This window comes from Pinus tabuliformis, chromosome 7 (assembly GCF_031772625.1).
Source record: "Pinus tabuliformis cultivar Carrire ecotype Pingquan chromosome 7, CPIR1, whole genome shotgun sequence".
Taxonomy (NCBI): Eukaryota; Viridiplantae; Streptophyta; class Pinopsida; order Pinales; family Pinaceae; genus Pinus; species Pinus tabuliformis.
Genome location: NC_142293.1, coordinates 173,809,964 through 173,837,803, shown reverse-complemented (window position 1 = coordinate 173,837,803; position 27,840 = coordinate 173,809,964). Strand labels below are relative to the sequence as shown.

Here is a 27,840-nt window from a genome sequence, read left to right as displayed (position 1 = left end):
TCCTTTAATCTAACCCTAAGTGACTTTTGGGGAATCCTAAATCCAATGGCTGAAATAAATTGAGATCTAGGGCTGAAATTAAATGCTCATTTAAATCTCGCTTTCTATTTTTTATTCACCCCACTTTAATAAAGACCCACTTAGTCATTTATTTCCAAAGTCATTTTTCCTTTCCAATTTTACATTGACTTTATTAAAGTCATTTTAAAATTAGACTTTAGTAACTTTATCACTTAAAGTCACTTTTAAATTAGATTTGACTTTATACAAATTATAAAGTCACTTTAGGAGAAAAATTAAATTCTTTTTGACACTTTTCCCTAAGCCAAAGATCAAAGCCTTAGGGAACCACCTATCCTTCAGTACCAAATTTCAACACGAATGTGATCCTTCTCTTGCCAATGTCTGGCATATTTTTGTTTCCAAAGCTTGGCCCAAGGAGTACTCGATTCTTTGATCCACCTCCACCAGAGTTTGGCTCCTGAAACTCTGCTGAGGGTTTTAAGGTCATGTAGCCCCAAACCACAGTGGATCTTGGGTTTACAGATCTTGTCCCAGGCTACTAAAGCCCATTTTTTTTCTCTTCTCCTCTGCCCCATAGAAAATCCCTTGTATGCTTCTAATTTGTTGCTTGACTCCTTTAGGAGCAGGAAGAGTTGAGAACATGAAAATGGGAATTTCCTGCAAGACAACCTGTGTGAGCACCAGGCATCCCACCAAATTTAAAGACCTGCATGTCCATTTCCTGATCTTGTCCTGAATTTTATTTATAATTGGCTCCCACACTCCCTTACTTAGAGGTTTATCTGTAAGAGGTATGCCCAGATACTTGGAAAGTAGCTGGCCCCTTTGAAATCCAAGAATTCTGATGATGTTTCTCTGAATAGCAAGGTCAATGTTAAAGAAAAAACTTTTGATTTGTTGAGGCTTACCTATGTGCCAGCTACCATAGCAAAATCATTCAAGATATGTTTGTTCGCTCTTTCTTCCCTAATTGTGGGTGTGCCCTGTAACATTATGTCATCCACAAATTGCTGATGAGTATTTTCCGCTCCATCCAAAGTGAGTCTCATACCCTGAATTCTTCTTTCAACATTTGCCATTTTGAAACCTCTGCCTAGCCCTTCCATCATGAGAACAAAGAGGAAGGGTGAGAGCGGATCCCCTTGTCTAAGACCTCTGGAGGGTGTGAAGGTTCTTCAAGGAGTGCCATTAAGCAAGATGGAAAAATTGGTTGTGGTAACTAGTGCCATAGCCCATCTTATTCAGTTTTGGTCAAAGCCAAAGGCTTCTAGAACTACCGTTATATCTTGTTTGCTCCTCTGAGACGAGTGCTGGTTAAAGGGGCTTGAGTCTATTGGCAATCACCTTGGAAATAATTTTGTACACCACATTACATAAGGCTATGGGTCTAAAACCATCCGGAGTCATGGATTTTTCCTATTTTGGGATCAAAGCTATGAAGGAAGCATTAAGAACCTTCAAAACTCTTTTAGACTTTCTTGAGTCTTCCACCACCTCAAGGATGTCCTATTTGACTGTTCTCCAGCAGGCTTTGAAGAAGTCAACATTGAACCCATTTGGGCCTGAAGTTTTTCCATTTTGCATTTCATTGATCACTTCACTGACCTCCTCCTCCGACACTGGTCTGTTAAGATTGTGGTTGTCTTCTCTGGTAACCAACGGAGGGATATTCCGAGTGAAAGGTTGATATATTTGGATCTATCCTCGAGAGGCTCCGCTGCTATACTAATGAAGTGTTGTTCAAGAACTGATTCCATATCTTTGTAAGAGACGAGTTCTATCCCTTGAGAATCTTTGAGCTTTGTGATTCTGTTGTGTGCCCTGTTATCCATGGTGGATTAATGAAAGAAATTTGTGTTTCTTTCTCCCTCTCTAATCCACTGCACCCTTGATTTTTGTCTCCAGAAAATCTCCTCTTGCAAGCACCTATCTTCCCATTCTCCCTGCAAAGATTCAACTAGCTTTTTATATTCCTTGGTAAAGCCATCTGTAAACAGATCTGATTAATTTCATGCAGTTTCTTCTCGGCTTCTCTTTTGGCTTTGAAGCTATTACCAAATTCCTTCTTGTTCTAGTCTTTAAGCCTAGATTTGATATGTTTAAGTCTCTGTTGGAGCAAGAACATTCTAGTGCCTTGAATGTTCAAATCCTCTTTTCACCATTTATCAATATTGTTGGTGAATTTGGGGTGAGATAGCCAAGCATTTTCAAACCTGAAAGGTTTGTTTCTTGGTGTACCCATAAAAGTGGCTTCCAGCTGAATAGGCCAATGGTCCAAACCTCCAAAGGGGAGAATAGAAGCTGTTATGGCAAGGCCTAAGAGAAAGAGGTCCTCTGAAATAATGAATCTGTCTAGTTTAGAGGCTACTTGAGAAACCCCTCCCCTCTTGTTGTTCCAGGTGAAGGTCCCATTCATTGTTTCAGTGTCTAATAGCCCCGTGTTCATAATGAAGTTCTAGAAGGCCATGGAATCTCTGCCAAGCTGTCTAATACTGCCATTTTTCTCTGTAAGAGATCTTATCATATTGAAATCCCCTGCCACGATCCAGGGCATATTAAGGTGTCTTGCTCTTAGATCCTCAAGGGAGGTGAGAAGCTTGAGTTTGTCTTCTAACTTTTGAGGTCCATAGACATTTGTGATCATGTATCTCTTCTGATCCCCTAAAAGTTGGCATACCAAAGAAAGATAGTTTATGGGAATCCCACAACGTGAGAATCCCCCCCGCAAAGTTGTTTGTTTTAACTTCCAGGTTCTTATAGTTGATTAGCCATTTATCATGAATTTTCCTTATCTTATCCATCAAACATTTTGTCTCTTGAATAAAGACCATATCTAGTTTTTCTTCTTTCATTCTATTACTGAGATTTCTTTGCTTCCTTCTATTTCCTATGCATCTAATATTCCAGGTTGTGAGCTTCATCAAGAAAAGTTTGTAAAGGAATAACGGGTAAGATCTTTCATCTTACCTGTGTTAATCAAGAGTTTTCCACATTCGTTCAGCAACTCATTCTGTCGTTTTCTTCCTCTTTTCCTCCATGAGTTCTTTGGAGATTGTGCCTATATATTCTCCATCATTTTGACCCCACTGTGTTCTTGGCATTCATGATTTCTTTTGACTCTAGCTCCCTTTGATTGTGATCTCCATAGAAAGAGCTGTTGAACTCTATCATATTCCTCTTTTGGCAGGGAGTCCACTCCTATGGTCATCCCTTGTTTCAGAAATTTTTCTAGATCTATATTTTTCCTATCTAGAATCTCCTGCAGTTCATGATCCTCCGTTCCCGCTTCACTTGGAGTCATCTCATGGTCCCTACTTATCTCCATACTACTTGGTAGATCATCCTTTTGCTGGTTGTTTACTGTGATATCCTCCATGTCAGCTTCTTTTTCCTTCTCATTGATTATGTTCTCCATATCCTAGATTATTTCTTTGTTCCCCTCTTCTTCTTGTAGGATCTTGAAGTTGTTGTTTCTTGTATGTCTATCCTCATTGATCTTATTTTGTGAACTCTTTCCACCTTTCCCTTTGCCACCAACCTTGGTGAAACCCTAGTGATCTTTATCCGTAATGGTTTTCACATTTCCTTCCTTATTGTTTATTGGGCAGTCTCTGAATAAATGCCCATGTTCATGGCATTTGCAGCACCTAAATGGGATGTGCTCATAGTCCACAGTCTGCACCCATTCTTCATCATAAACTTCTAAAATTATCGCTTCCGAAAGGGCTCCAAATAAGTCCATTTTCACACATATTCGGGCGAAGGAGGTATATTTTCCTTTTGGAGTCGCCTCTAAGATCTTTAGAAAATGCCCCAGCTTGTTGCCTATTGTTTTCAGAAATTCCGGTAGCCAATAATCCAAAGGAAGGGAGGAAGGGAGTATAATCTAATCCATACCAGTACCAATGTGAATGTTTCTCGTTCTAGGATAAAGTTCATCATCCATGGCCGCATGTAGAGTCCTGCAGCAACGTAGAAATATGGTCCCCCTTCGAACACTCTATCTTTATCCTCTCAACTCGTGAACACCACTGTGAAGAAACCCTTAGATCCCAGATGGAGGTGTATTTCCCCCTTTGGCTTTCAATGGCTCCTTATCCACACATGCAACGCCCTCTCTGTCGACCATATCCCCATGAATTTGCATATGATCGCATATTCTGTCATATGATCCCTCTGCGCTTGAAGCGCTGGATCGCTCAAAATGACCCGATGAATAATGCTCGACTTGGGTTTGCAGACCCCAGTTGTCCTTATGGAAGTAGGGTTTTCACTGCTGCCTTCATTCTCCTTCTCCTTACTTGTTTCTTGTTAATCCCCTTCCTGTTCCTGAGATTCGTTTCTTTCCAATGTTCCCATGCTTCTTGCCTCTATTACCTTCTCCAAATGTTTTTTGAAATGCTACTTTCCCGCGTCCTTACTTCTATCTGTAATTACCTAACTGTAGGAGGGAGCATCACTCCCCCTTGCACGTCCCGCCATGGTACCCAAAGTCAAAACCCTAACGCCAACGCCAACCCTAGCTCAAGTTGCAAAGTCCCCACTTAGGTTCATTTTACCTTGAAATCTATATTATCTAATATTTAAGGTGGTGTCTAATTATTAATTTTTTTTTGGAAATATAGGCCAAATTTGTTTTTGTAGAATCTTCATTTTTATTGTTTAAATTTTGTTTTTACTCTATATACGAATTCAGCATCTTCAAAAACACTTGGGGCACTAGAATTATAGACAGCTCACAACTCAAACTTGTGATTCCAATAAATCTTGGCTAAACTATAGACAATTTGGATAAAAACAAAGTACCTAAAAATCCTCAAGAAGTCTAACAAATAACCAGAAAAGATTGAGCAACATGACAAAAAGTCCAAATAATTTACACAGTCAAAAAAATCATGGAAAAAATTGAATTAAAGTTCTAGAACCATTAATCATCACTTCCCCATTTTACTTCTATTTTTTAATATTTAACTCTAACTGTTGGAGAATCCAATTCCAATCACTTGTCCATCCAAATATCACAATCAGCTTTAATTTAGTCCAAATTTATTGAATTTAATTCAATCTCTTGCGATGATATCTATCCGATCAAGTTGGTAACTCGCGTCAAAAGGCAAATGAAGGTGTACGAGGAGCGATGAATTCAATCAAGTTGACTCCGGTAATCAAATTGGATCCCTTAGATCAATTCAAGGGCTGTAGCGGGTGCGAAAGTGGTGTTCAACTGGGTAGTATGGGTAGTAGTATAAGTAGTAGTTAGGCTAGTTGAAAAGGAAGCGTATGTTATAATATTGTGCTCAATATGAGAGAAGACCATAGCAAAGTTGTGGTATGCCTGTCTAGGGGTAAAGGTGTAGGAGGTGTGATAAGCTAGGTAGTTTAGGATAATAGATGTGAATGTAGTGTATACTAGGGTAGTCTAGGTTGGGATATGGTTAGATTCATATTGGCCATGGTACGGTAGGATAGGGTAGTTTAGGCTATGGTAGTCTAGGTCAAGTGTAGTTGAAATCAATTTGAGGGTAGGCTACGACAATATGGGTTATTTTACATAGGGTACATGAATCTAGGGTAAGGCTAGGTTAGTATATGAACACTAGGATAGGTTAGTGGTAGGCAAGCCTAGGGTATGTAGGGTATCGTAGTTTAGGTTAGTATAGGTTAGGGTATAATAGGATAGGTAGGCTAGGTTACTGCTAAGTTTAGCTTTTATGGAAGCTTTAACTATTTATGGACTAGTTGTGGCCCTAGTGCTTCTATTTGCGAATCCCTAACGACCAAGACGAGGTTGCATGGCATGACAAAAGTTAAAATAATGTACCAGCAATCTCAAAAAACAAACTCTGTTCCACGTTTTCCTTTCAATTCTTGTCACTAACGACCAAGGCAAGGTTGCACGGTACATTAAAATAATGTACCAGCCATCAAAGACTCGTGAAAATATAGGCGAATTAGAGTTCTGCATGCAAGATCATGTCACATACCTGCATGGTATTGCACTGACAGTAAACAAGAGTCATGCAAGTGAGGTAAAGGTCGAACAGGTAGCAGTCGATATACAATAGGCAGAGTCTCATAAGGGTTGCTTTTGAGAAAAAATCAAACACAAAATGGTCATGAAATCAGTGATACAAACTCACAAAGGAGGTCTGTGTCATGAACTCTATAAATGAATTCACATAAATTCACACTTACAAGCTAAACGGCACTCAGAATTACAGTAGGCAAGGTCTTGGGAGGGTTCCTTTTGAGCAAAAATCAACTATGAAAGGGTCATGACATCAGTGACACAAACTCACAAAGGGGGTCTGTGTCGTGAACTCTATAAATGAATTCACATAAATTCACACTTAACATGCTAAAAGGTACTCAGAATTAGATACTGGACCTATTAGCATTTATTAGCCATTAACTATTTACCTTATATGTATAGGTAGTTTAAAATGTGAACATTTTCTAGATGCATGCATTCTAATTGTTATTAGCTTTTGCCTGTGTGTTCTCGTGAGAATTGTATTAAAAACTTACGGGGTTCCAACAATCCCTGTGCTGACATCAGTCCTATCTTCAGGGAAAACTTTTGCAGTGCCGAAATCTGCTATCTTAGGATTCAGTTTCTCGTCCAACAAAATATTACTGGTTTTAATATCTCGATGAACAATTCGCGGTTGAGAATCCTCGTGAAGATAGCGAAGCCCACGAGCTACTCCCAGGATAATCTTATAGCGTATGTGCCAATCAAGTTCTTTGCGTTTCTCCGGATCTGTATCCATGCATAAGAGGCCAATTCAACACCGAACTATCTAGATTGATACATTACTGATTTTTATCTTGATATATTAAGTGCAAGTGACTCACCGGATAGCCATTTATCAAGGCTCTTATTCGGTAAGTACTCGTAAACAAGGAACTTTTCTGATCCCTGTGCACAGCAGCCGAGTAGATTCACTAAATTCCGATGCTGAATTTTTGCAAGCACCTTTTCATTCATAAATTCCTTCCTTCCTTGCCTAGATTTTGACGACAGCTTCTTCACAGCTATTTGTTTTCCTTCGTGGGTAGTTCCCTGAGAGATTCAGACAAATGCTCAGTATGAAAGATTTTGTAAAATAAATCTTAATTATATTATATGCTTGTTTTTGATGTTTTGTATATAAACCAGTAGAAGCCTTGTGCTAGCCTGTGTTACCTTGTATACAGGGCCAAATCCTCCGCCTCCAATCTTGTTATCAATGTGAAAATTGTTAGTAGCAGCTACCAGTGCTTCCATCGGAAACACTATTGGACAAATAGTGAATAATGCGTCTTCGACCACTTGCCCATTATCTGTTCGATACAATGAAATATACAATTACATCAAAAAAGATGGGGGCAGAAGTTTTTGAAGACATTATACGCTTTATGAAGTAAGAAACATATTTTTCAGTTTTGACTTTTAGTTATTTCAAAGATGTTTCAATTTAGGTGAAAACATTTTTGATATAACAGTGTGCTTTTATTTTGTTCATAAATTTATTGTATAAATAATCATTCATTCAACTGCTCTAACTTGAATCTGTAATCATTTGGTAAATCTCTCTTAGAACACTGTAAAGTTCTGTTCTCCAAAACGAACAGAGTATCTATTATTCTAACCTGAATATCTACTGTATTGTAGCTGTGATGATTCATCGTTTATATTTTTATGTCCCAGATAAATGAGATCCATTCCACAGCCCCAAAAGGACGGGGTGATATAATCAAGGCCGTAGTATGTAACATTATATTAATTCTACTGGCCGTAGTCTACCTAATTTAAGAGTTTTAGGGTATATTTTTCATAACAAAACATTATTATTTTATTAAAAATTGTTTCACTTACTAAAAGTTTCAGATAACATCATTTTACAGAATGTCCAGGAGATGGTTACGGGGGCATATCATTTAAATCTGGCTGTAACTAGAGACAACACTCACACAGGCAGCACTAGAGAAGCATACCAAGTGCATTCATGGTGGGAGATATATATTGAAGAAAAAATGACATATTGAACATATAATAAAAAATAAAAAAAATTTATATCGACAAGTACAAAAATTAGTTAACGAAAAATATAAATAGTGATAAAAAATATTAATGGAAAATTTGATATCGACTATACCCGGTAAAATAAAGGTTTATGGTTACTAAAATATATTATCTAAACCTAACTGTAATCATATGCACCTGAATATTTGGCCTTAATTCATATAATTAGACAATAGTCCTATGCAATATCCATGTTCTGACTGTAAAGCAGAATACTGTGAATTTATGTTGATTTCCCCTTCCCTTGACCATCAGAATTTTAGGATATTCTCAAATCTGAAATTTTGGATTTCAAGATATTCCCATATCTGAGATTTTTGAGAGTTGGATCTGCGCATTATAAGAAACAAAAGGCCGATTTGATGCCAAGAGGCGTGAAGACCAATATCAGCGAGGCCAAGAATACGATGCAGATTGTGGCCAGTCTTCAATACCCAACATCGGCGAAGCTTCCATGTTAGAGCTGTCAATCCAAATAGCCATAAATTTAGAGGTTCAATGTATTTCCGAAGGAATTTAGGATGCTCGTGTTGTCATTCCAACTATCCCTAAACATAAGGGTATAATGTCATTTCAACTAGCCTAAACTGAGTGGTATAATGCATTTATGTTGAGGAATTTAGGTTAGTAACTAGTTTCGATCTTTGTATATAAAGAGACCAGCTTCTCTGTGTAACTGGGCAAGGGATTGTATTGCTCAGAGGAGCCATACGCCCAGAACTGCTGCGCAGACAAGAAAGAAAGTATTGTAACTGGGTTGAACGCCATCGTTTAGTTTTGTGTGCCAATTTAGAGTAATGGTTTTTCGTAATTTCACCGCAGGGAGTAGGGAAAAGATAGATTATTACTGGTTTGAATTTGTAATCAGGGTCAATGAGTAGATTGATTGTAATTTTCGTGCAATGGGATGTCTAGGGAGGTGATTAATTTTAATTTTGAAAACTAAATTATTTATTTGTTCTAATTAATAACTAATGTCAAAAAAGAAATTGTTTACATAAGAATTAATTCAAATGGGTTTTAAAATGAAACTGAAATCAATTCCGAAAATATTATAGGAAGAAATAATATTAAATAAAGAAGATTAAAAATGAAAATCATTTTGGTTAGATTCTCCAGTTTTTATTAACATTATTTTAAATTTCAAAATATTTATCACACTACCAATATTTTTAATTAATTATAATAAAACTTCTCTGACTTCTTTTGAAACCTAAAAATAATTCAATTATTAAAAAATCTCGGTTAACATTTTACCACTTAAGATCCTATAAAGCATATTAATCTTATCATCATCCTCATAACAAAGTTTCTCAGAAGATCTTTTCTCCATTATAATGCTAGGAGGAATGCTGTGTACTAGACTCTATTTCCCTATTAGTTAGTAACTCCTTTTCAGCTGTGTGGAAGGATTTTTTACCTTCGTGTCGGCCCGAATTCTGCTCTTTCTGTGTCTTCGGCGTACCTCCATCGTTACCCGGTTTTTGCTCTGTCTGTCGCTTCGGATCCTCGGGCTTCCTCTGCATTTCTCTCTGAACCAACGCTGTATTGTCTTTCTTAAGACCAACATCATCTTTAAGTGAATTCTGCTCTCTGTGTTGATTTTGTGTCTTGGCCTCGTTCCTCTGCATTTCTCTCTGAGCCATCGCTGTATGTTCTTTCTTATCACCACCGACATCTTTGCCTGAATTCTGCTCTCTGTGTTGAATCTGTGTCTTGGACTCTTTCTTCTGTTTATTCTGAGTCACTGGCCACAACTCTGTATGCTTCCCACATTTCTTCAGCAACTTGTTCAACAAGACATCAGGACAAACCACAGTTCCTGTAACAGTCACCTTCTTCTCGGCAGGATCGATAGTGACGGTGTGCACACCTGCAACAACGAGCCATATGGTTAGTAAATATTTGTAACACTTAAAATATCAATATGCAAATTATCTTTCATCTATTCATTAAAATAAGATTATATATACAGAGTGTTTTTTCAAGATAGGGAGACTATTTTGAACACACAATCTGTTGGTTGAGGAAATCTCTCAAGCACACACCAAACTAGGAACAAGTAGAAATAGCCAACTCTTATAGAATAGAAACTGACTCTTTATATAGAAAAAATCACAATAGGAATTAGATATTCCAACACTCCCCCTTAATGAGTACTTGTCTCGATATCAGTTTGCAAAATTGTTAGGGTTCAAGAGAAATAGATATAACAATCAAGAAATACACATTCAAACTATGTACACCAGTTGGGGGAAAAACCAACCAAGCCAGCCAACAACCTAAGCTTTCACCGCTCAACCATGGCTACCTACAATGGAAAATACACAAGCCTTTTAAGGGCTTCAACTACATGTAATAGCATGGGCTCAATACCATGAGTCAACTACATGTAATAGCATGGGCTCAATACCATGAGTCACCAATACTAGGTGCCCAAAACCACAACTATTAACCATAACTGTTGACATAACCTCAACTCCACCATAGGGTTAAGTTTATCTAACAATCCGCCCTTTAAACTTGACTTTGGCTTTTCCTTGGCCAAATCTAGCCAAATCTGCCAAGTGAACCAGCCACCACTCACTTCCAGGCCCTACCCAATCAATGTTAGGATATTTGATAATCTCGCAAGCTATCCTAGTTTAGCATGCTTCATCATACCACCACATGCATCCCCATATCACCCAAGTGGACATTCAAACTTTACCAGTGATTCACTAGGTTCTTACAATCATATACCCATTTACATGAAAATTTTCATTTTATTTTTATTTTGTTGCTATCTTGACCCACACACAACTCGAACTGCTGCAAGTTTAACCATGCATTTCACCCTGTAAGACTCCTATCCCACTATTTAACCCTTCTTTTGTAAGAAAATTTTTATTTAAAATTTCTGTTACTATTTCAAAATAGAAATTTTTCTTTAACCATAAAAGCTCTTCAACAAATTTCTCCAAAAAAAAAAAAAGAATTACCTAATTTTCTTGAATTTTTTAAATTTCCAAAAAATATTCCTAGGGCTTGCATTTTCTTCTTGCTCCTCATTGAACGAGGCTTTGGCAAAGCCTTCAGACTTCATTTTCTTCTTGCTCTTCATCGAACCATCACTCAACGGACATTGCTGGTTTGTGCAATGAACTATTGCTTCAACTAGCGTCATCCAAGGCTCTTGCCAACCAAAGCTCTGATACCACTTGTTAGGGTTCAAGAGAAAAAAAATATAACAATCAAGAAATACTCATTCAAACCATGTACACCATGATTATCTGGAAAACCCCAATTGGGGGAAAAAACCAACCAACAACAAATCTTTTATTGTCCTTCGCTAAAACACAACCAAGCCAGCCAACAACCTGAACTTTCACCGCTAAACCATGGCTATCTACAATGGAAAATACACAAGCCTTTTAAGGGTTTCAACTCCATCTAATACCATGGGCTCAATACCATGAATCACCAATACTAGGTGCCCAAAACCACCACTATTAACCATAACTGTTGACATAACCTCAACTCCACCATAGGGTCAAGTTTATCTAACAAAAATCTAGTTGTGGTCAAATATACCAAAAAGAATATGTTGATGTCCATATAAAGGAACACAACCATCTATCGGAATGCATGGGTGCAAACCGCTGCAACCGCCAGTATTATAGGATGTCCTTCACGTACATGGTTCTATCAACCATTATAGCTTCACACCTGTACCTATAAATCCCCTTCCATCATTGTTAACCCGGGTTTTGTCGGATTACCTGTAACCATGCACTAGGTTTTATCGGATCACCCTCAACCATGCCTCCAAAGGCTCTCAGCGAACACGGCTCAACTCAGCCACCAAGGCTCAACTCAGCCAGGAACGCACTCTAGCCACTCAAGGTCACCAAAGACCTGACTCAACCAGGGCGAGGGTTTTCTCGGCTAACTTTAAACCATGCCAACAGAAATCTCTATCCCACTTCACTCTTACATGTGGTTTCTGGCTTACCACAAACCGAAACTACAAATACAAAGTGGTTTTTAAATTACTACGAACTGTATGGTGATACACATGCCTTACAAGGCTTACATTTCACACTCTAACTCTGGAGTTACCAAGTACATACATTACAAAGACCACGCCAAAACATCCTAGACTTGCTTACTTTACAACTGTGATTCACATTACAACATAATATAATCTATTCCACAAACACTAACAAACTCACACTTTCACCGCGTTGTCTATTATAGTTTAATCGTTGTTGATGCACGTTTCACATCTTGGGCATCTTTTTCTTTGTCAATTAAATCTTGGAACTCCATACTTAACATGTTGTCATTTGTTAGAGTCGCAAATTCTAACAAAATAACTTTACCTAAATTGAGTTAGTTAAACTCAATTAAGCACTTATCTCTAATTCCAAAAAAAAAAAAAATAACTTTCATGTTAACCAAACATCAAATTCCTCTATCTCTACACTCTGATAAATTTTGAAGCCCAAGTGCAACATTGAACACCATTCCAGGACTTTGTCATTCCTCGCATTCAAGCTCAATCCAAACTCCCGGATTCAAGCTCAATCTGGACTTCCAAAACTCAATTCCGATCGCTGTTTGCTACCTCCTCCAGTGATAACCAACATATCCCCATGGGATGGAACTACCTCTTCCAGATTTCTGAAGGGGGTGACTCGAGCTTAGAAACATCGGTGTTGGTGTCGACATCAAAGACGCGGACGAAGCTGTCTTCTTCCAATTCATCCCCACTCCATATCTTGACCGAACTATCTCGTTGCAAATCAATTAAGATTGGTGCACGAGTTGCTCCATTTTCTCCTATAGGAAGCACAGGATGACCAATCAGACTCTTTAATACCGCTGACTTTCCAGCCCCAACATCGCCGAGGGGCACAACGTTGAGGAAAGTAGAATTCCTCGTCCACGACTCCTCTACTTCTTCGTCTGCCAGCAGGGCAGCGGCCTACTGCATAGATTCTAGTGGCCTACTGCATAGATTCTGAAAGTTGAACCAAATTCTCCATGGCTTCCATTGAATTCAACGAATTTTCCACGAAGAGAATGCTAATTCAAAGCCTACTCCTGCTAATGTTGCAGATCCATGTCAAGAAGGGGAGAGTGCTCCATCTGAGAGACAGATCTCCCCAGACAAACGTTATCGTGCTGCCTACGTTATCATGCTGCGTTGTTAAGGAATCATTTTACTGATACAATTTTGAAAACCCAACATGCTTCCGCTAACGTCGAGCACCCAAACAAGATCGGAGTAGTCTAACAAGGCAGAGAAATTCCCCGGTTTCTGTCGCCGCCCGGAAAAACGTCCAACTCTGGCAGTCTGCAATTCCTCCGCCTTCCGCCACCCTCCGCAAGCTCTTCCACCTTTCCGCATTAAAGTCTTGATTTGATAGGAGCTAGTCTGACAAAATTCACGCCATGGAGAGTTAATGCGCATTTCAATTCGAAATTTTGCAAACAGCGGGCTGCTCCCCTAACCATTCAAAGAAGCGCGGAGAGTATGCAACACCCAGGGAGGAAAACTGAAAGAGGCTTTTCGGATTCTGCAAGAGGGCATTGGAGTGGTGTGGTGTACGTACAACTGGGTGCTAGAGGAGTGTGTTATGGAGAAAGCATGGGAAGAAGCCAAATTCATCCATCCAAGCCCACATGATCCGAACCGGATTCATGCAGATATAGTTTTAGCAAGTAAGCTTTTGGGACTGTATTCCAAGTGCGGGAATTTGGTGGAAGCTCGCCAAGTGTTCGATGGAATGTTTGAACCGAATGTAGCCTCATGTACTACTATGATCAGTGCTTACTCTGGGTATGGATATGGTGAGAAAGCCTTGAATTTGTTTTATGAGATGCAATGTAAGGGTGTTCCAGCAGACGAATACACGTTTGCCACTGTTCTCGCTGCCTGTGCAAACTCGAAAGTCTTGGAAACGGCAAGGAGATCCATGAAGAAATAGTTAGGAATGGGTTCCATACTAATGTTTTTGTGGTAAGTACACTTGTAAACATGTATGCTAAATGTGGACAGATAGGGGATGCACCAAAGGTATTTGATGAAATGCCTGAACGAAATTTAGTCTCATGGAATGTGATTGTTGCAGGGTATGCACACAATGGGTTTGGATTCATGCAGATATAGTTTTAGCAACTAAGCTTTTGGAACTGTATTCCAAGTGCGGGAATTTGGTGGAAGCTCGCCAAGTGTTCGATGGAATGTTTGAACCGAATGTAGCCTCATGGACTACTATGATCAGTGCTTACTCTGCGTATGGATATGGTGAGAAAGCCTTGAAGTTGTTTTATGAGATGCAATGTAAGGGTGTTCCAGCAGACGAATACACGTTTGCCACTGTTCTCGCTGCCTGTGCAAACTTGAAAGTCTTGGAAACGGCAAGGAGATCCATGAAGAAATAGTTAGGAATGGGTTCCATACTAGTGTTTTTGTGGTAAGTACACTTGTAAACATGTATGCTAAATGTGGACAGATAGGGGATGCACCAAAGGTATTTGATGAAATGCCTGAACGAAATTTAGTCTCATGGAATGTGATTGTTGCAGGGTATGCACAGAATGGGTTTGTTGATGAGGCTCTGAAGCTCTTCTCGGAAATGCCAGAAAGAAACGTGGTTTCATGGACAGCAGTGATTGCTGGATGTGTGCAGAATGGACTCATTAATGAATCCCGGGAACTGTTTGAAAAAATGCCCAAACGAAATATGATTTCATGGACGACGATGACTTTAAGATATGCCCAAAATGGGGAAATTGAGGAGGCGCTAAAGCTGTTTTGGAAAATGCCTCATCGGAATACAGTTTCTTGGACGGCAATGATTACTGCTTCCACTAAGCATGGCCATGCGGAGGATGCCCTTAAATTGTTTGGCCATATGCAGCAAACTGCAATTCGGCTTAATCAATTTACTTTTGCCAGTGTTCTCTCTGCTTGTGTAAATATGGGATCTTTGAAACATGGCAAAGAGATTCATGAGAGCATAATTAGAAGCGGGTTGCATTCCAATGTTGTTGTTGGGAGTGCCCTTGTAGACATGTATGTCAAATGTAGAAGCATACAGGAAGCACGCACCGTGTTTGACAATTTGCCTGAACAAAATGTTGTTTCCTGGAATACAATGATTGCAGGATATGCGAAGTGTGGGTATGTCGATGAAGCTTCGAATCTCTTTGTGAAAATCCCTGTTCGGAATGTGGTTTCATGGAATGCAATGACTGTTGGATATATACAAAATGGGTATCTTGATGAAGCAGTGAAGCTGTTTCAAGGACTGCCAGAACGAGATATTGTCTCGTGGAATACAATGGTTGCAGGTTATGTACGGAGTGGGCATTTCTATGAGGCATTGACACTTTTTCAGGAACCGCAATCGAATAATATGAAGCCAGACTTGGGCACATTTGCCGGTGTGCTTCCAGCGTGTGCCAATTTGGTAACTCTAGGACATGGCAAGTTGGTCCACAATTGTATAGTTAAAAATGGATTTAAATCTAATCATGATGATTTTGTGGGTAGTGCCCCGGTAGACATGTATTCCAAATGTGGTACTATAAAGGATGCACGTCAAGTTTTTGATAGAATGCCTAGACGTGATGTGGTGTCATGGAATGCAATGATATTAAGATATGCATTGCATGGTCATGGCAGGGAGACCCTCTTACTCTTTGAAGAAATGAAAGAGGCTGGCACCATGCCAGACAATGTAACCTTTGTTGGTGTCTTGTCTGCTTGCAGCCATGGAGACTTATTGAAGGATGGCTGGAAATATTTTCATTGAATGAGTCAGAATTATCACATGGAACCAGAGCTTGAGCACTATGTGTGCATGGTTGACCTCCTTAGTCGTGTTGGGCATCTGGATGAGGTGCAAGTCTTTATTGACAACATGCCAATAAATCCTAGACCACTTGTGTGGAGATCTTTACTAGGTGCTTGTAAGGTCCATAAGAATATAGAACTAGGAGAATCTGTGGCACAACTACTTTTTGAGTTAGATCCTGAAAATGTGTCACCGTATTTGCAACTGGCAAACATCTATGCAGCAGCGGGTAGGTGGGATGATGCAGAAAATGTCTGGAAAATGATGAAAGAGGGGGGTAAAAAAGATGCCAGGATGCAGCTGGATTGAGGTAAATAACAGGGTTTATGTTTTCATGGCAAGAAACAGATTAAACTTACAGATGCAGGACATTTTTGCAGAGTTGGAAAGGTTGTCTGGGTATATGAAAGAGGCAGGATATGTGCCAGACACAGACTTTGTGCTGCATGATGTGGAAGAGGAGCAGAAGGAACATGTTCTCTTCCACCATAGTGAGAAGTTGGCCATTGTATTTGGGCTTATCAACACATATCATGGGACAACCATTAGAATTGTTAAAAACCTTCGAGTGTGTGGTGACTGTCATTCTGCCACTAAGTTCATTTCCAAGATTGCTTTACGAGAAATCATTATGAGAGATACTAACCGTTTCCATCATTTCAAGGACGGGCATTGTTCCTGTGGGGATTTTTGGTGATATGCTACTTAAAAATGGATTATACCTAAGCTGAAATAATGACAAACTTGTGTATATATGCTCTGTGTTGCTAATGCACTTAATTTTTTCAAGAACTTCTGTGTCGAGAGATTCTATTTATTAATCTGAATCGGATAAATTACTTTCGAAAATGATACTTCATCCTAGAGTATATATGTTTGGTGGCAGGCCTTAACTTCTTCAGAGAATGTTGTATTAAGCACTTTTACAGATTACTCAATGACAGATTGATCTTACTGAAAACAACGCAATAAATGTAGCTAGGTCTGTAACAATAAATTCAACAATTTGTATCACGACAGATTCCAGTATACTAAAGAAATTCAGCAACAGTAAAATAAATACAGAAGATATATTTGGAATTCCAAATATGCCTCCATTGCTTCCCAATACTCCTTGAGCCTTTTTTGATGGAGCAAGCCAGAGACATATTGTGAAAATTCCTTGAATGCAATTATTGGAGATTTATCTTCTAGCTGTTAACAGTTTCTCTGCCTTCTGAATTATTATTCAGCAAACAATGATAAATTCACAATTGCATTCTTCACAATAAAAATGTTGCGGAAATATAAAATAAGAACTGAAAAATAGATGCACACATACAAAAATTGACACTGTTGTTTTTGGACAATTGTTCCTGGAAAAACCCCGAAAAGAAAACTAGTGCAATAGACGAGGTTTTTATTAATTCTTCAGCAAATTCAAAAGTACAAAGATCTTCTTGCTAATCTAGCAAAGCTCAGGCAATATACTATTGATAAAATAATCTGGAAGACACCCTTGTCTCCCTTTGCAACTGATCTAGTCTCTCCTAGCCTGCTTGCACTCTCCCTTGCCACTCACATTGAAGCCCAAAAATGCACACTGCCTGGCTAGATAAATTATAAAACTATACAGCCCTAGAAATGCTTCTAGGTGAGACATCTAGCTTCCCTCTGCCTCTAGAACCCACTCGCTTTGCCTCAAGACCCTGATCCAACAACTTGCAACTGAAACATGGCTCCTCCGGCAACTCGCACCGGGAAATCTGGCTAACTCGCACTATTGTATTCGGCCTCCTCTTTCTTGTGTCTTGGACACTGGAAAATACTAAGGACAATTCCTCCAAAATCCAGCTCTTAAATCTTTGTTGATCTCTCGCTCCGATCCTTTCCCTAGATTCAATTGTGCCCTTGTTGAGTATTGCAACTGGATAAGTCAAACTGCTCAACTTACCAATTGTATCTATCTTCAAGCCCTTCGACATGCTCGTATAATCTCTCGTTGGAGTCTCAACGGCCATGATTACATCTCAACCAACGACCAAGATCATCTTGACTTCATCCATGGAAGTCTCTGGAGCAAAATCAAAGTTTCTTAATTAATTCTCTTTAATTAACCAATTTTCCTAGGTTAGAATTAAGAATATTTTAATTATGTCCAATTATGTTAATTAAGGCATCTCCAAGTCTTTTTCTCAAAACCTTTTCTAGGTTTTGGAGATCTCGTGTTCCTTAGTCTCTTAAACACAATCTGTGACCAGAACACCTGTCCACTACTACAAAAATTAACACATCCCATGCTGCGATGTTGGTGTCATTATCTTCTTTCATCAGAATCATCATATGCCTATTCGATATTCCCCTGGTTTTGATACAAACACTGAAGCAGAATTTACGGCTTTGTGGACCTTGTTTTATGTCACCAATTTTAAAAAAAATTTAAGCTGCAAATCATGGGAGATTCAAAGCTTGTCATTGATTGGTTGGATAGAAAAGTTTTCATTGAAGCCCTTTGTCTAGAACATATCCTATGGAATATCCGTAGCGAAATAAATAAGATGAAATGGTTTTCTGCCAAGCATATCCTGAGGGAATTGAACTCAAAAGGACATCAGCTTTCTAAAGAGACTCTACAATTGCCATCTGTTTCTCTTGGCATCTATGAAATCCTAGACGGGCAGGAAATTCAAGTGATGGAGTTCCATCTTTAAAGAAAGGAAGTTTTGAGATGAACGATTATCTTGATAAAGCTGTGTAATTGTCTATTACAGTTTATCCTTTTGGTCATTTTCTTCTTGGATCATTATCCAGATTAGATCAGGTTTCAAACCTGGTCTGACAATGTATATTTCACTTCACTATGAAAATATAAGTTTTATTTTTCAGAGAAAATGAAAATACAGCAGATATATATTCTGAAATACAGCACCATGAAACTGTAGAACAAAATTTTAAACATCAAACATGAATCTTAGCCAAAATAGAATTAGTTTGAATCTCCAACTACACAACAAAAACTTTCCTAAGTATGTTTGCCAACTTACCCTAGATTTTCCAAGGTAGTATGAATGCTGCTCTTGGACCAACCTACTCTCATATCAACTAGCTACAAGAAACCAAAACTCCATTCCAGATTTCTTTCTGAAATGCCAAGCCTTATTTTCATGCTTCACCCCCACCCTAGTCCAAGTGATGATGTAGTTACTCCAAAAACTTGGTATATTTTGGCTTCTTTGGCTTGTAAAAACACTGATTACATATTTGTAGCTAAAATTACAACTTCTTTGAGGCATATTTTTATCTGATGCATCTTTGATTTTTTTTTTTGTCAGTTAGGCATTGTGATGACATAGTCTTTGCTAGTTCACAACCTGAGTTTATCTGGTCTCTGTGAATCTACTGTTTTGCTAGAGATTTGGGGCCAAGTGCCTTAATGGTTGCGCTGAGCCTACTATTGTTCCCCCTTTTGTAATTTATCTTAATCCTTGAGTGATGAGAAAACTAAAATATGGTTTCATCTTTTCTGAAATATCCTAACCATTTTGCAGACGATAGATATTGGTAAAATTATAATTTCTATATATTAGAGGATCATGTTATTAACTTATTAGCATATTCAAATTGGACTGTTATGTTCAATTCTGTTCTAGTGGAATAATTTTCTTTTGGATATTGTTCTATATAATATTTTCTGTCTCTAATTTTTTGAAAAATATCATTTCTTTTTCCAGATTTGTGCCACTACAAACATATTGCAGTAGGAAGAAGTTCTTAGCTTTTCCTAGATCGAAACGATTTTATCTTTCATATAAAGACCTGTTTTGGGTGAATTGATTAGAAGGTTAATAAGTTCTGTAAATCATGTGAATCAACACAACATCCATGTGGACAAAACTCACACTCACATTTTCAAAGCCATTAGATGTTATTCACCATTTCTGATGCCTCAAATAAAAATGGAGGAGGAAAAGAGACAATACAAACAGACTATAGCATTTGTCACCATTCCTAGATCAGGAACAGCTTCTGCCTTGAGGATTGAGCTTATACTCAAGACCATATCGGAGAAAAACTACAGAAAAAAACCTCTGGATTCCTGCAAAGCAAATCATCCTCATGAATTTGTTGCCACTGGGAAAAACATCATAATGGATGAAGACTATTGCTGACTGTTGCCGGTGGGAATGTTGCTGACTGAAGTATATTACTTAAGCAGTACTCCATCTGATTACAGTTTATTACCATGATACAAGCTTGTTTGTTGACCAAATGTTTGTTTGAAATATTTAGATCAGACATTGATCTTCATTAATGATCCAGTGCACATTATTAGGCCGATAGGCCTTCCTTGAAAGGGACTTTCGTCGTCCTTTTCTTTCAGATGTTGACACCTGGCGTGTACATTTAGCGGGCATTCAACATCTTTTTCAATTACTTGTCATGGTCTTAACCGATAATTTTGCCGCTGGTGCGAGTTCTAAAGCTCAACGGAAAACTGTTATGCCAACGCCTTTCTCCATAATGATGGTGGACTCGAATCTTCACCCACTGCATGAAGCCGGCAGAAATATCCGCAAATTTGTTACAAATTCCTGTAATCCCTGAACAAATCGTTACAAATTACTAAGAAAGCAGTTTAAAGTTAGCAACAATTCTCCATGTGCCTTCAATGGTGTCCACTGTGACAGAGAAGGGCATGTATTCCTGTAATCCCTGAACAAACCGTTACAAATTACTGAGAAAGCAGTTTAAAGTTAGCAGCGATTCTCCGTGCCTTCAATGGCGTCCACTGTGATAGAGAAGGGCACGTTGTGAGATTAGAATTTGACAATTTTCTGGTCGCAGGGCCGTTTCCATCAAAAGTCTGCAGCCTGAGATATCTCACAGTCCTCTCAGAGTATGCATCATGAAAAACCAGATCTCCCGGTGGACATCGATTTTGTCATCTGATTCTGCTAGAACTCTGGAATCTGCTGCAGACTTTTAGCACTGGTTAAGGAAACTGGTTACTACGACATACTCGCAGTGAGTGCGACGGCCACTGAAGCAGAGATCAAGAATGCTTATTACATGAAGGCCAGGCAGGTTTTTCCTCTTAAAAATACAAATGATGCTCAGGTGGCACAAAATTTTCAGGGATTAGGAGAAGCTTACCATGTTCCCAGCGATCCAGCACATCGGGCATCATATGATGCACATGGAAATGCAGGTGTATCAATGGAAACAATAATAGAGGCAGCAGCAGTCTTTGCGATGCTGTTTGGAAGCAAGTTATTTGAAGACTATATAGGCCACCTCACAATTGCTTCTATGGCTTCTTTTGAGAAGATCTTTACTGAAGGCGAGCACACGGATAACAGGAAAGTACAAGAGGAAAGAGAAGAAAATCTTGCACAGGTTTTGAAAGATTGTCTTTATCCGTACGTACAAGGTGAGAAGGGTGGGTTTATAGAAGAAGCTAAATCTGACGTTAAATTGCTGAGCGGTGCAGCTAATGGAAACAGTATACTGCAGACAATTGGTTACATGTATGAAAGAGAAGCGGCGAAGAAACTTGGAAAGAATGGAGACTTATATTTGGGTTTGTCATTTATAGCCGAATGGCTCAGAAACAGTGGGAACAGGTGCTTTTGCTCTGTTGCAGTTATTAGAAGATATCAAAGAGCAGCGGAGTACGGAGGAGAATTATAGTGAGCCGATTTTGGAGCATTTTCACAGTCTAACAAAGAATTGATTGTCAACTCACTTTGGAAAGTAAATGTGCCTGACATTGAACACACCCTCTCGCACGTTTGCCAGATCGTGTTGCAAGATAAGACCCTCTCATATGTGTGCCACACGGTTTTGCAAGATAAGAGTGCAAAGAAAGAAGATCTTCAAGCTTGCGCGGAAGGTTTAAATATTCTGGGAAAGATTTTACAAACCGCAAAACTATAAAACGGAGATCGAATTTCAGAAAAAGACACTTCTCGTGGATTTTATTTTTGTTCAAAGACATATCTGATGTTATGAAGAAACATTTTCTCACATTTTCATTAAATCTTTATCACTGTTAATTCGTTCACATGACGAAAAATGTAAAGGGACTCAGAGATCTCCTCCTCCAGCTGGTGGAATTGAATGGCATTTATGAAGTAATGAAAAATATTCGCATGGTTTGTTTCTCACACATTCTCATAAATCCAATGCGTTTGTCCATGGTATTTAGCTCTTTATGAGGCTTTTGTAAATTGAGGAAACAAATTTGGTGAAATACTTGAATAAGGTCACGTGAATCTATTGTATATGTTCTTGCAATTAAATCAAGAAAACAAATTCTTGTAGCTGTTTAGCTAATTGTTGTTTACGTCATTTTTTTTTTTTTTATATTTAGTATACGCTTCCTTTGCATCGAATTTTATCACATTGCTTTGATTAGAAGTCGGAATTCGGGTGCAGAAATGTATAACTGTCTATGCATAATAAACTAGCCCAAGCTTCAGCCTTATCATAATTTTACCACATTGCTTTGAATTTTATCACATTGCTTTGATTAGAAGTCGGAATTCAGGTGCAGAAATGTATAACTGTCTATGCATAATAAACTAGCCTAAGCTTCAGTCTTATCATAATTAAGTCTGATGCAAGAGCATCAACCCACTAACGAAAATGATTTCTAGAAGAAATCACATGGAAGGCACAAGTGTCAAAAGGAATACAAATTATTAATTCGCAATTTAAAAGCATGGTGAAAATTAAATATGCTAGGGATCTTGGGTTACTTTGGTAGTTAATCCTCAACCAAACTTGAAAAAAAAAATGTCATATTTAAAATCACAAGGCTGTGTGGCCTTGTTTGACGTTTCAGACATCCAATCATCATGCTAATTTAAAATATTTCTGCAAAGTTTATGAGGCTTGCAATAAGTTTGTCATTCTCTTCATCCCCTTTTTCATAGATGTCTCTTTTTTTTATAAGAATTTCATTTACAATTACATTGATTGGAATTTCCTTGTTATTACCTCATGAGGAAACTCTCAATCATCTACAACTACATGATTTGTATTCACCAACAGTTCACTAGTTTTAAAATCACAATATCTTTGGATCTCATCAACTTCTTCATCCTTATCTTTACTAAGGATTGGTCTATGTTTAAGTTCACAAAAGTAAACTTCCATCTAGGTTGTTGTGAGTTCTTCATCATTCAATTAAGCATTAAACCTATGCTCCAACTTCACTTGTAACCTATGCCACTTTAATTTCTTCCACATAATCCATTAAACATTTGGTCTTCTTTACCTTCTTGTTAGATTAGTACATTCAGGTGCAATTTTATCTCAACAACTTCTCAGTGAAATTCCTTTTGAATCATCCTTCTTCTTATGTCATTTACTTTGGCATCTTATTTTCATCTACTATGACTTCTCCTTGAACCCATGTCATGACTATCAATAGTTTCTTTGTGAACTTTACCTTGTCCACCTGTACATTGCAATAACAAGTTACTCCTTAACTTGTTTCAATACCTAACCAAGCTATCTTTAAGCTTGTCCTTTTGGTATAGTTGGTTCTCTCTTTTAGGACCTCTTGAGCTTCTCTAAAGAATATGAGTTCTATCCAAAAGGAAACATAAGAAACACTTACACATATCTTGAAATATCTTCTTAATCGTTACTTACAAGGTGACAAGGTAGTGTTTATGCAAGAAGCTAAATCGGAGATTCATTTACTTGGAGGTGCAACTTATGGAAGTAATTGTTAAAAAATGGAAGAAAAAGAATTTATTCATTAAACATAGCAAATCTAAGGTGAGGAGCTTCACCTGGAGACTGAGGTGCAACTTATGGAAGTAATTGTTAAAAAATGGAAGAAAAAGAATTTATTCATTAAACATAGCAAATCTAAGGTGAGGAGTTTCACCTGGAGACTGCCTCTAGCGAAACGATCTACGATCTTCTCACTAAAAATCAAGAATATATAGTTTATAATCAAATAAGGAAGTTAGAACAGCCACCTCGAATGTAGGAACAAATTCCTAATCCAAGTCTCACATGAAACTAATGAACAAACTCTCTCCAAGAATACATTTGTCCATTAATTTTAACACTGCCTTTTAATGGAGAAAGGGTTCCATAGCACTCTTAACATCTCCCTAAATAGCTCAAATTTAATTCTTACAAGAGGCTTTGTAAAAATGTCTACAACATCATCACAGGTATTACAATATTCAATATGGATTTCCTTTTACTGAACCTTTTCACTAACAAGGTGAAACTATGTATCAATATGCTTGGTGCTTTTATGAAACACTAGATTATTTGCATGTTTGGTTGAGCTCTGGTTGTCACACCTCATAACTGTTGCATCCTTTTGTTCTTCTTTAACATCTTGGAAAAGTCTGTTCAATGATACTGCCGCACATGTTGCTCCTCACATTGTTTGATACTCTGCTTCAGCTGAAGATAAGGATACATTGTTCTTCTTGTTGCTGCTCAATTCAATAACCCCAAACCCAATGTTGAATGCATAACTTGTTATGGATTGTTGGTAATCTATATTTCCAACCCAACCTGAGTCTGAGAATCCTGTCAATCTAACATCGAACGAATTAGTATATTTAATACCAAAGTCTAAGGTTCCTTGAAGATACCTTAAGACGCCTTTCGCTGCAACCCAATGATTCTCAAGGGGCTTTGACATGAATTAGCTCAATAAACTGACTACAAAAGCCAAATCGGGCCTACTGGTAGTCAAGTAAATTAGATTCTCAACCAATTTTCTATACAGTGTTGCATCGACCTCTTAGAACCATAATTATTTTGAAGTCTAGTATTCTGTTGTAAAGGCACCGATGCATCTTTGCACTGATCCTTTCTGAACGTTTTCAAAAATCTCCTGACATACTTTCCTTGAGACAGAAAAGTTCAACCAAAGTCACTCCAGACTTCAAGACCCAAACAATAGTGTAATTAGAAGGCCTTTAGCTAGCTCAAATTGCTCATCCATTAGGCTTGAACCAACATCTCTTCTAGAGAAATTCAACAATTCTAATTTAATAATCCTATCGGCCTCTCTTTGTACCTTTTGGGACAATTGCTAGTCTGTAATCTATTCATCAAAATAAAATTAAGCGACTCAAAACAAATAGGAATTAAATATTCCAACAATAACCAGATTAAAACTCGCTAGCTGCACTAAAAAACATAACTAATTATGTGCAAACATGCGGTATCGCAACGATTCTTACCATCTATTTCACGGAGAACTCTCTTGACCTTTTTCTGGCATCCCATGCATGAACAGTGAATCTTCAGAGTCCAAGTCTGCACAAAGGAAATACGACGATTGAAAAAATGCCATTAACTCCCAAACAGATCCCTATGAATTGCAGACCTACGAGCATGAAATTTATTCTATACAGAATGAAATAATTTTTTTTCAAAACACCTGGATTATAGGATGCTTGGAATCTTCGTATTCTGCCATGACTCCGGACTCTTAGAGACTCCCAATTTGACTGGGAATCGTAGATCCCCAAACCACTGCGACTGCTTGGCACAAGCCCTCTTTAAATACTTGGAGTCACAGGGGAATCCACCTCCACTGAAAAAAACTACTATGTAAGAGAAAATAACAATGCAGAGAGAGTCGCAGTTATTTTTTTTGGTTTTTACAAGGGAGAGAGATATAACAATCAGTCAGATTATCAGTTTGATGAGCAGTCCAGTGGGTCGAAGCCCTGTGCCAAACTAAGCTACTTCATTTCTGCTTTGAATCTGTGAAACCAGTCACTATTTAGAGGGAGTTGTAACCAGTCACTATTTAGAGGGAGTTGTGTTTAAAGAGATTTTTTTTGAAAACTTTTCTAGTGGATTTTTCTGGAAAAGGAACATTCCAATGAGTTAAGCCAGAGGAACCTTACAGCGTGCTGAAAGAAAACGAAAAAGAAATAATGTTGTTTGGTCTTTATTCTTTGGAAATTCCTTGGACTTTAACACATCTTTGTAAAGCAGGAGGAACATTCCGGTGTGCCGAAAGAAACGGAAGAAAAAAAAAATAAATTGTTTTTTGGAAGAGGAACCTTCCAGTGAGTTAAGCAAGAGGAACCTTCCAGTGAGCTGAAAGAAACAGAGGAAAAAAAAAAGTGTTCATTCTTTGGAAATTCCTTTGACTTTAACACATCTTTGTAAACTAAAATAAACTTTAATTTTTTAATTTAATTTTTAAAGGGTCGGTCATTCGTTTCACTGAAAAGCATTCGTTCATTTTGTGGATTCCTTCTCCTTCACTTAACGCACATGATTAATATCTGCACGTGGAAAAGCGTCTCATCCATCCTCAAACAGTAATGGTGTGCGCTCTTTCTTTCGTGGACGCGAAGCAAAGTATCAAGATGTCTTTTCATCATAGTTGTGTTGGTCATAAAGTCCATAAACTTTATAACACTTTCTCCTCTCTTCAAAAGTTGGGGAGAATTTAAAACTATTTTTTATTAGTTTAATTTGATTAATTCGAAAAATGTATGGTGTTGTATTATGATTGGAAATGTATGATTGATTATATTATTTTATTAATTTAGGCGTGAAAATATATTTATGAAATTAACTAATTTAATTATAAATATAAATGTTTAAAAATATATATATATATAATTTATATTAAACCTATGTAATATTTAATTGATACAAGGAGAGTAATGTAGTAGTAAATAATTGTGTCGAGAGATGTTTTTTAGTTTTATGGAAGATATGTTCTCATGTAAACATTTTAACTTGGTCAAATTATGTATGTATATATATATAGATTCTTAACTCAAGATCTATCAAGATATGAGAAAGATCAAATCTGAGGTGCAAACTTCTTTTAAAGTGAAAAGAGATTTAATCACTCTCGACCCTCGGTACATCTAGAATTAAGATGGATCTAGGCTAGTCTTAAGATACAACTTTATGCATTATTTAGCTCATTGTCTATTTAATAAATATTGAATTATTAAAAACATATATAGTATACCATTAACTATTTTAAAATAGCCTTTTGGGGAGTGGTATTTCATTTCTTCTTAAGAGTGGTATGGGCATCTCTCTAGAAAAGCAATTTTCTTGTCCACTTGTCTCTGCTCTTAGTTTTTAAATGTGAACAGAAAAGGAGGATGGATACATATAGAGTTTGAAAATTTGAATCAAAAGGGAGGATGCATATGTATAGAGCTTGAAGATATGAAAAAAGAGGATGATGCACACATATATAGCTTGAAGATCCAAGAAAGAAAGGGGAGAATGCATATTTACAGTGTCAACCAACCTGATACTCAATTTTAGAGAGGTAGATTAAGATTTAATCAATAATTTCCGATTTGACATTGAGAATGGGTGGTACATTTATGGGTGTCTCCTTGTCTTGCTCTGATTTGTTACAAGTTTGAGTTGATTCTGGAATTTTTGTTGCATATCCACATCTCCAAGGGTTTCTTAGCTACAATGAATTTCCCATTTTACACTAATTTCCCTTAGCTGTAGAATTTATTTATTTATTTTTGCATATACTTGATTTCCATTCTTTGAGCAATCAAAAGATACATGTCCATATGCCCAAAGACATGTTGATTCATGAATGCAGAGTGTGTTTTTGTTGCATTTCTGCATCTCCAAGGGGTACTCTACTAGAATCCATATCCCACATTGCACTAATTTCCCTCAGGTTTAGAAAAATATATTTCTACGTATGCTTGATTTCGATTGTTTGAATGATCAAAATATGTATGTGCATATTCCCATAGATGTGATGATATATCAATTCATATGTGTTGTTTTACACTTTCTTATGAACATTTATTTAATTTATGAAATTCATTACATAAATCAAAATTGCTAAAAAGATTTACTAAAACTTTATGTTTACTTCCATGCTTTGATCCCTTTATTATTCTTATCACT

The 27,840-nt window shown here is 37.6% G+C and overlaps 1 protein-coding gene across 1 annotated transcript; it reads right to left on the bottom strand.

Annotated features, from left to right (window-relative positions):
- Positions 1-6,533: 6,533 nt before the first annotated feature.
- On the bottom strand, positions 6,534-25,697 carry LOC149246393 (cysteine-rich receptor-like protein kinase 43). Its single transcript, XM_089441171.1, has 6 exons — positions 25,352-25,697; positions 25,152-25,227; positions 9,777-9,965; positions 7,214-7,350; positions 6,883-7,090; positions 6,534-6,787 (listed from the first exon to the last, which is right to left on the bottom strand). Exons 1-6 carry the CDS (start codon positions 25,388-25,390, stop codon positions 6,549-6,551), a joined length of 888 nt encoding a protein of 295 aa, XP_089297297.1. The 5' UTR covers positions 25,391-25,697; the 3' UTR covers positions 6,534-6,548.
- Between the last annotated feature and the right edge of the window lie 2,143 nt (positions 25,698-27,840).

Excerpts from the sequence above, each read along its gene's own strand:
- LOC149246393 (XM_089441171.1), bottom strand. The coding sequence starts at position 25,390 with ATGGCAGAATACGAAGATTCCAAGCATCCTATAATCCAG. Across the intron at positions 7,351-9,776 it reads ACACAGAGAGCAGAATTCAG|ATAATGGGCAAGTGGTCGAA; the intron begins GCAAAGATGTCG and ends TGTATCGAACAG. Across the intron at positions 7,091-7,213 it reads GATTTGGCCCTGTATACAAG|GGAACTACCCACGAAGGAAA; the intron begins GTAACACAGGCT and ends TGAATCTCTCAG.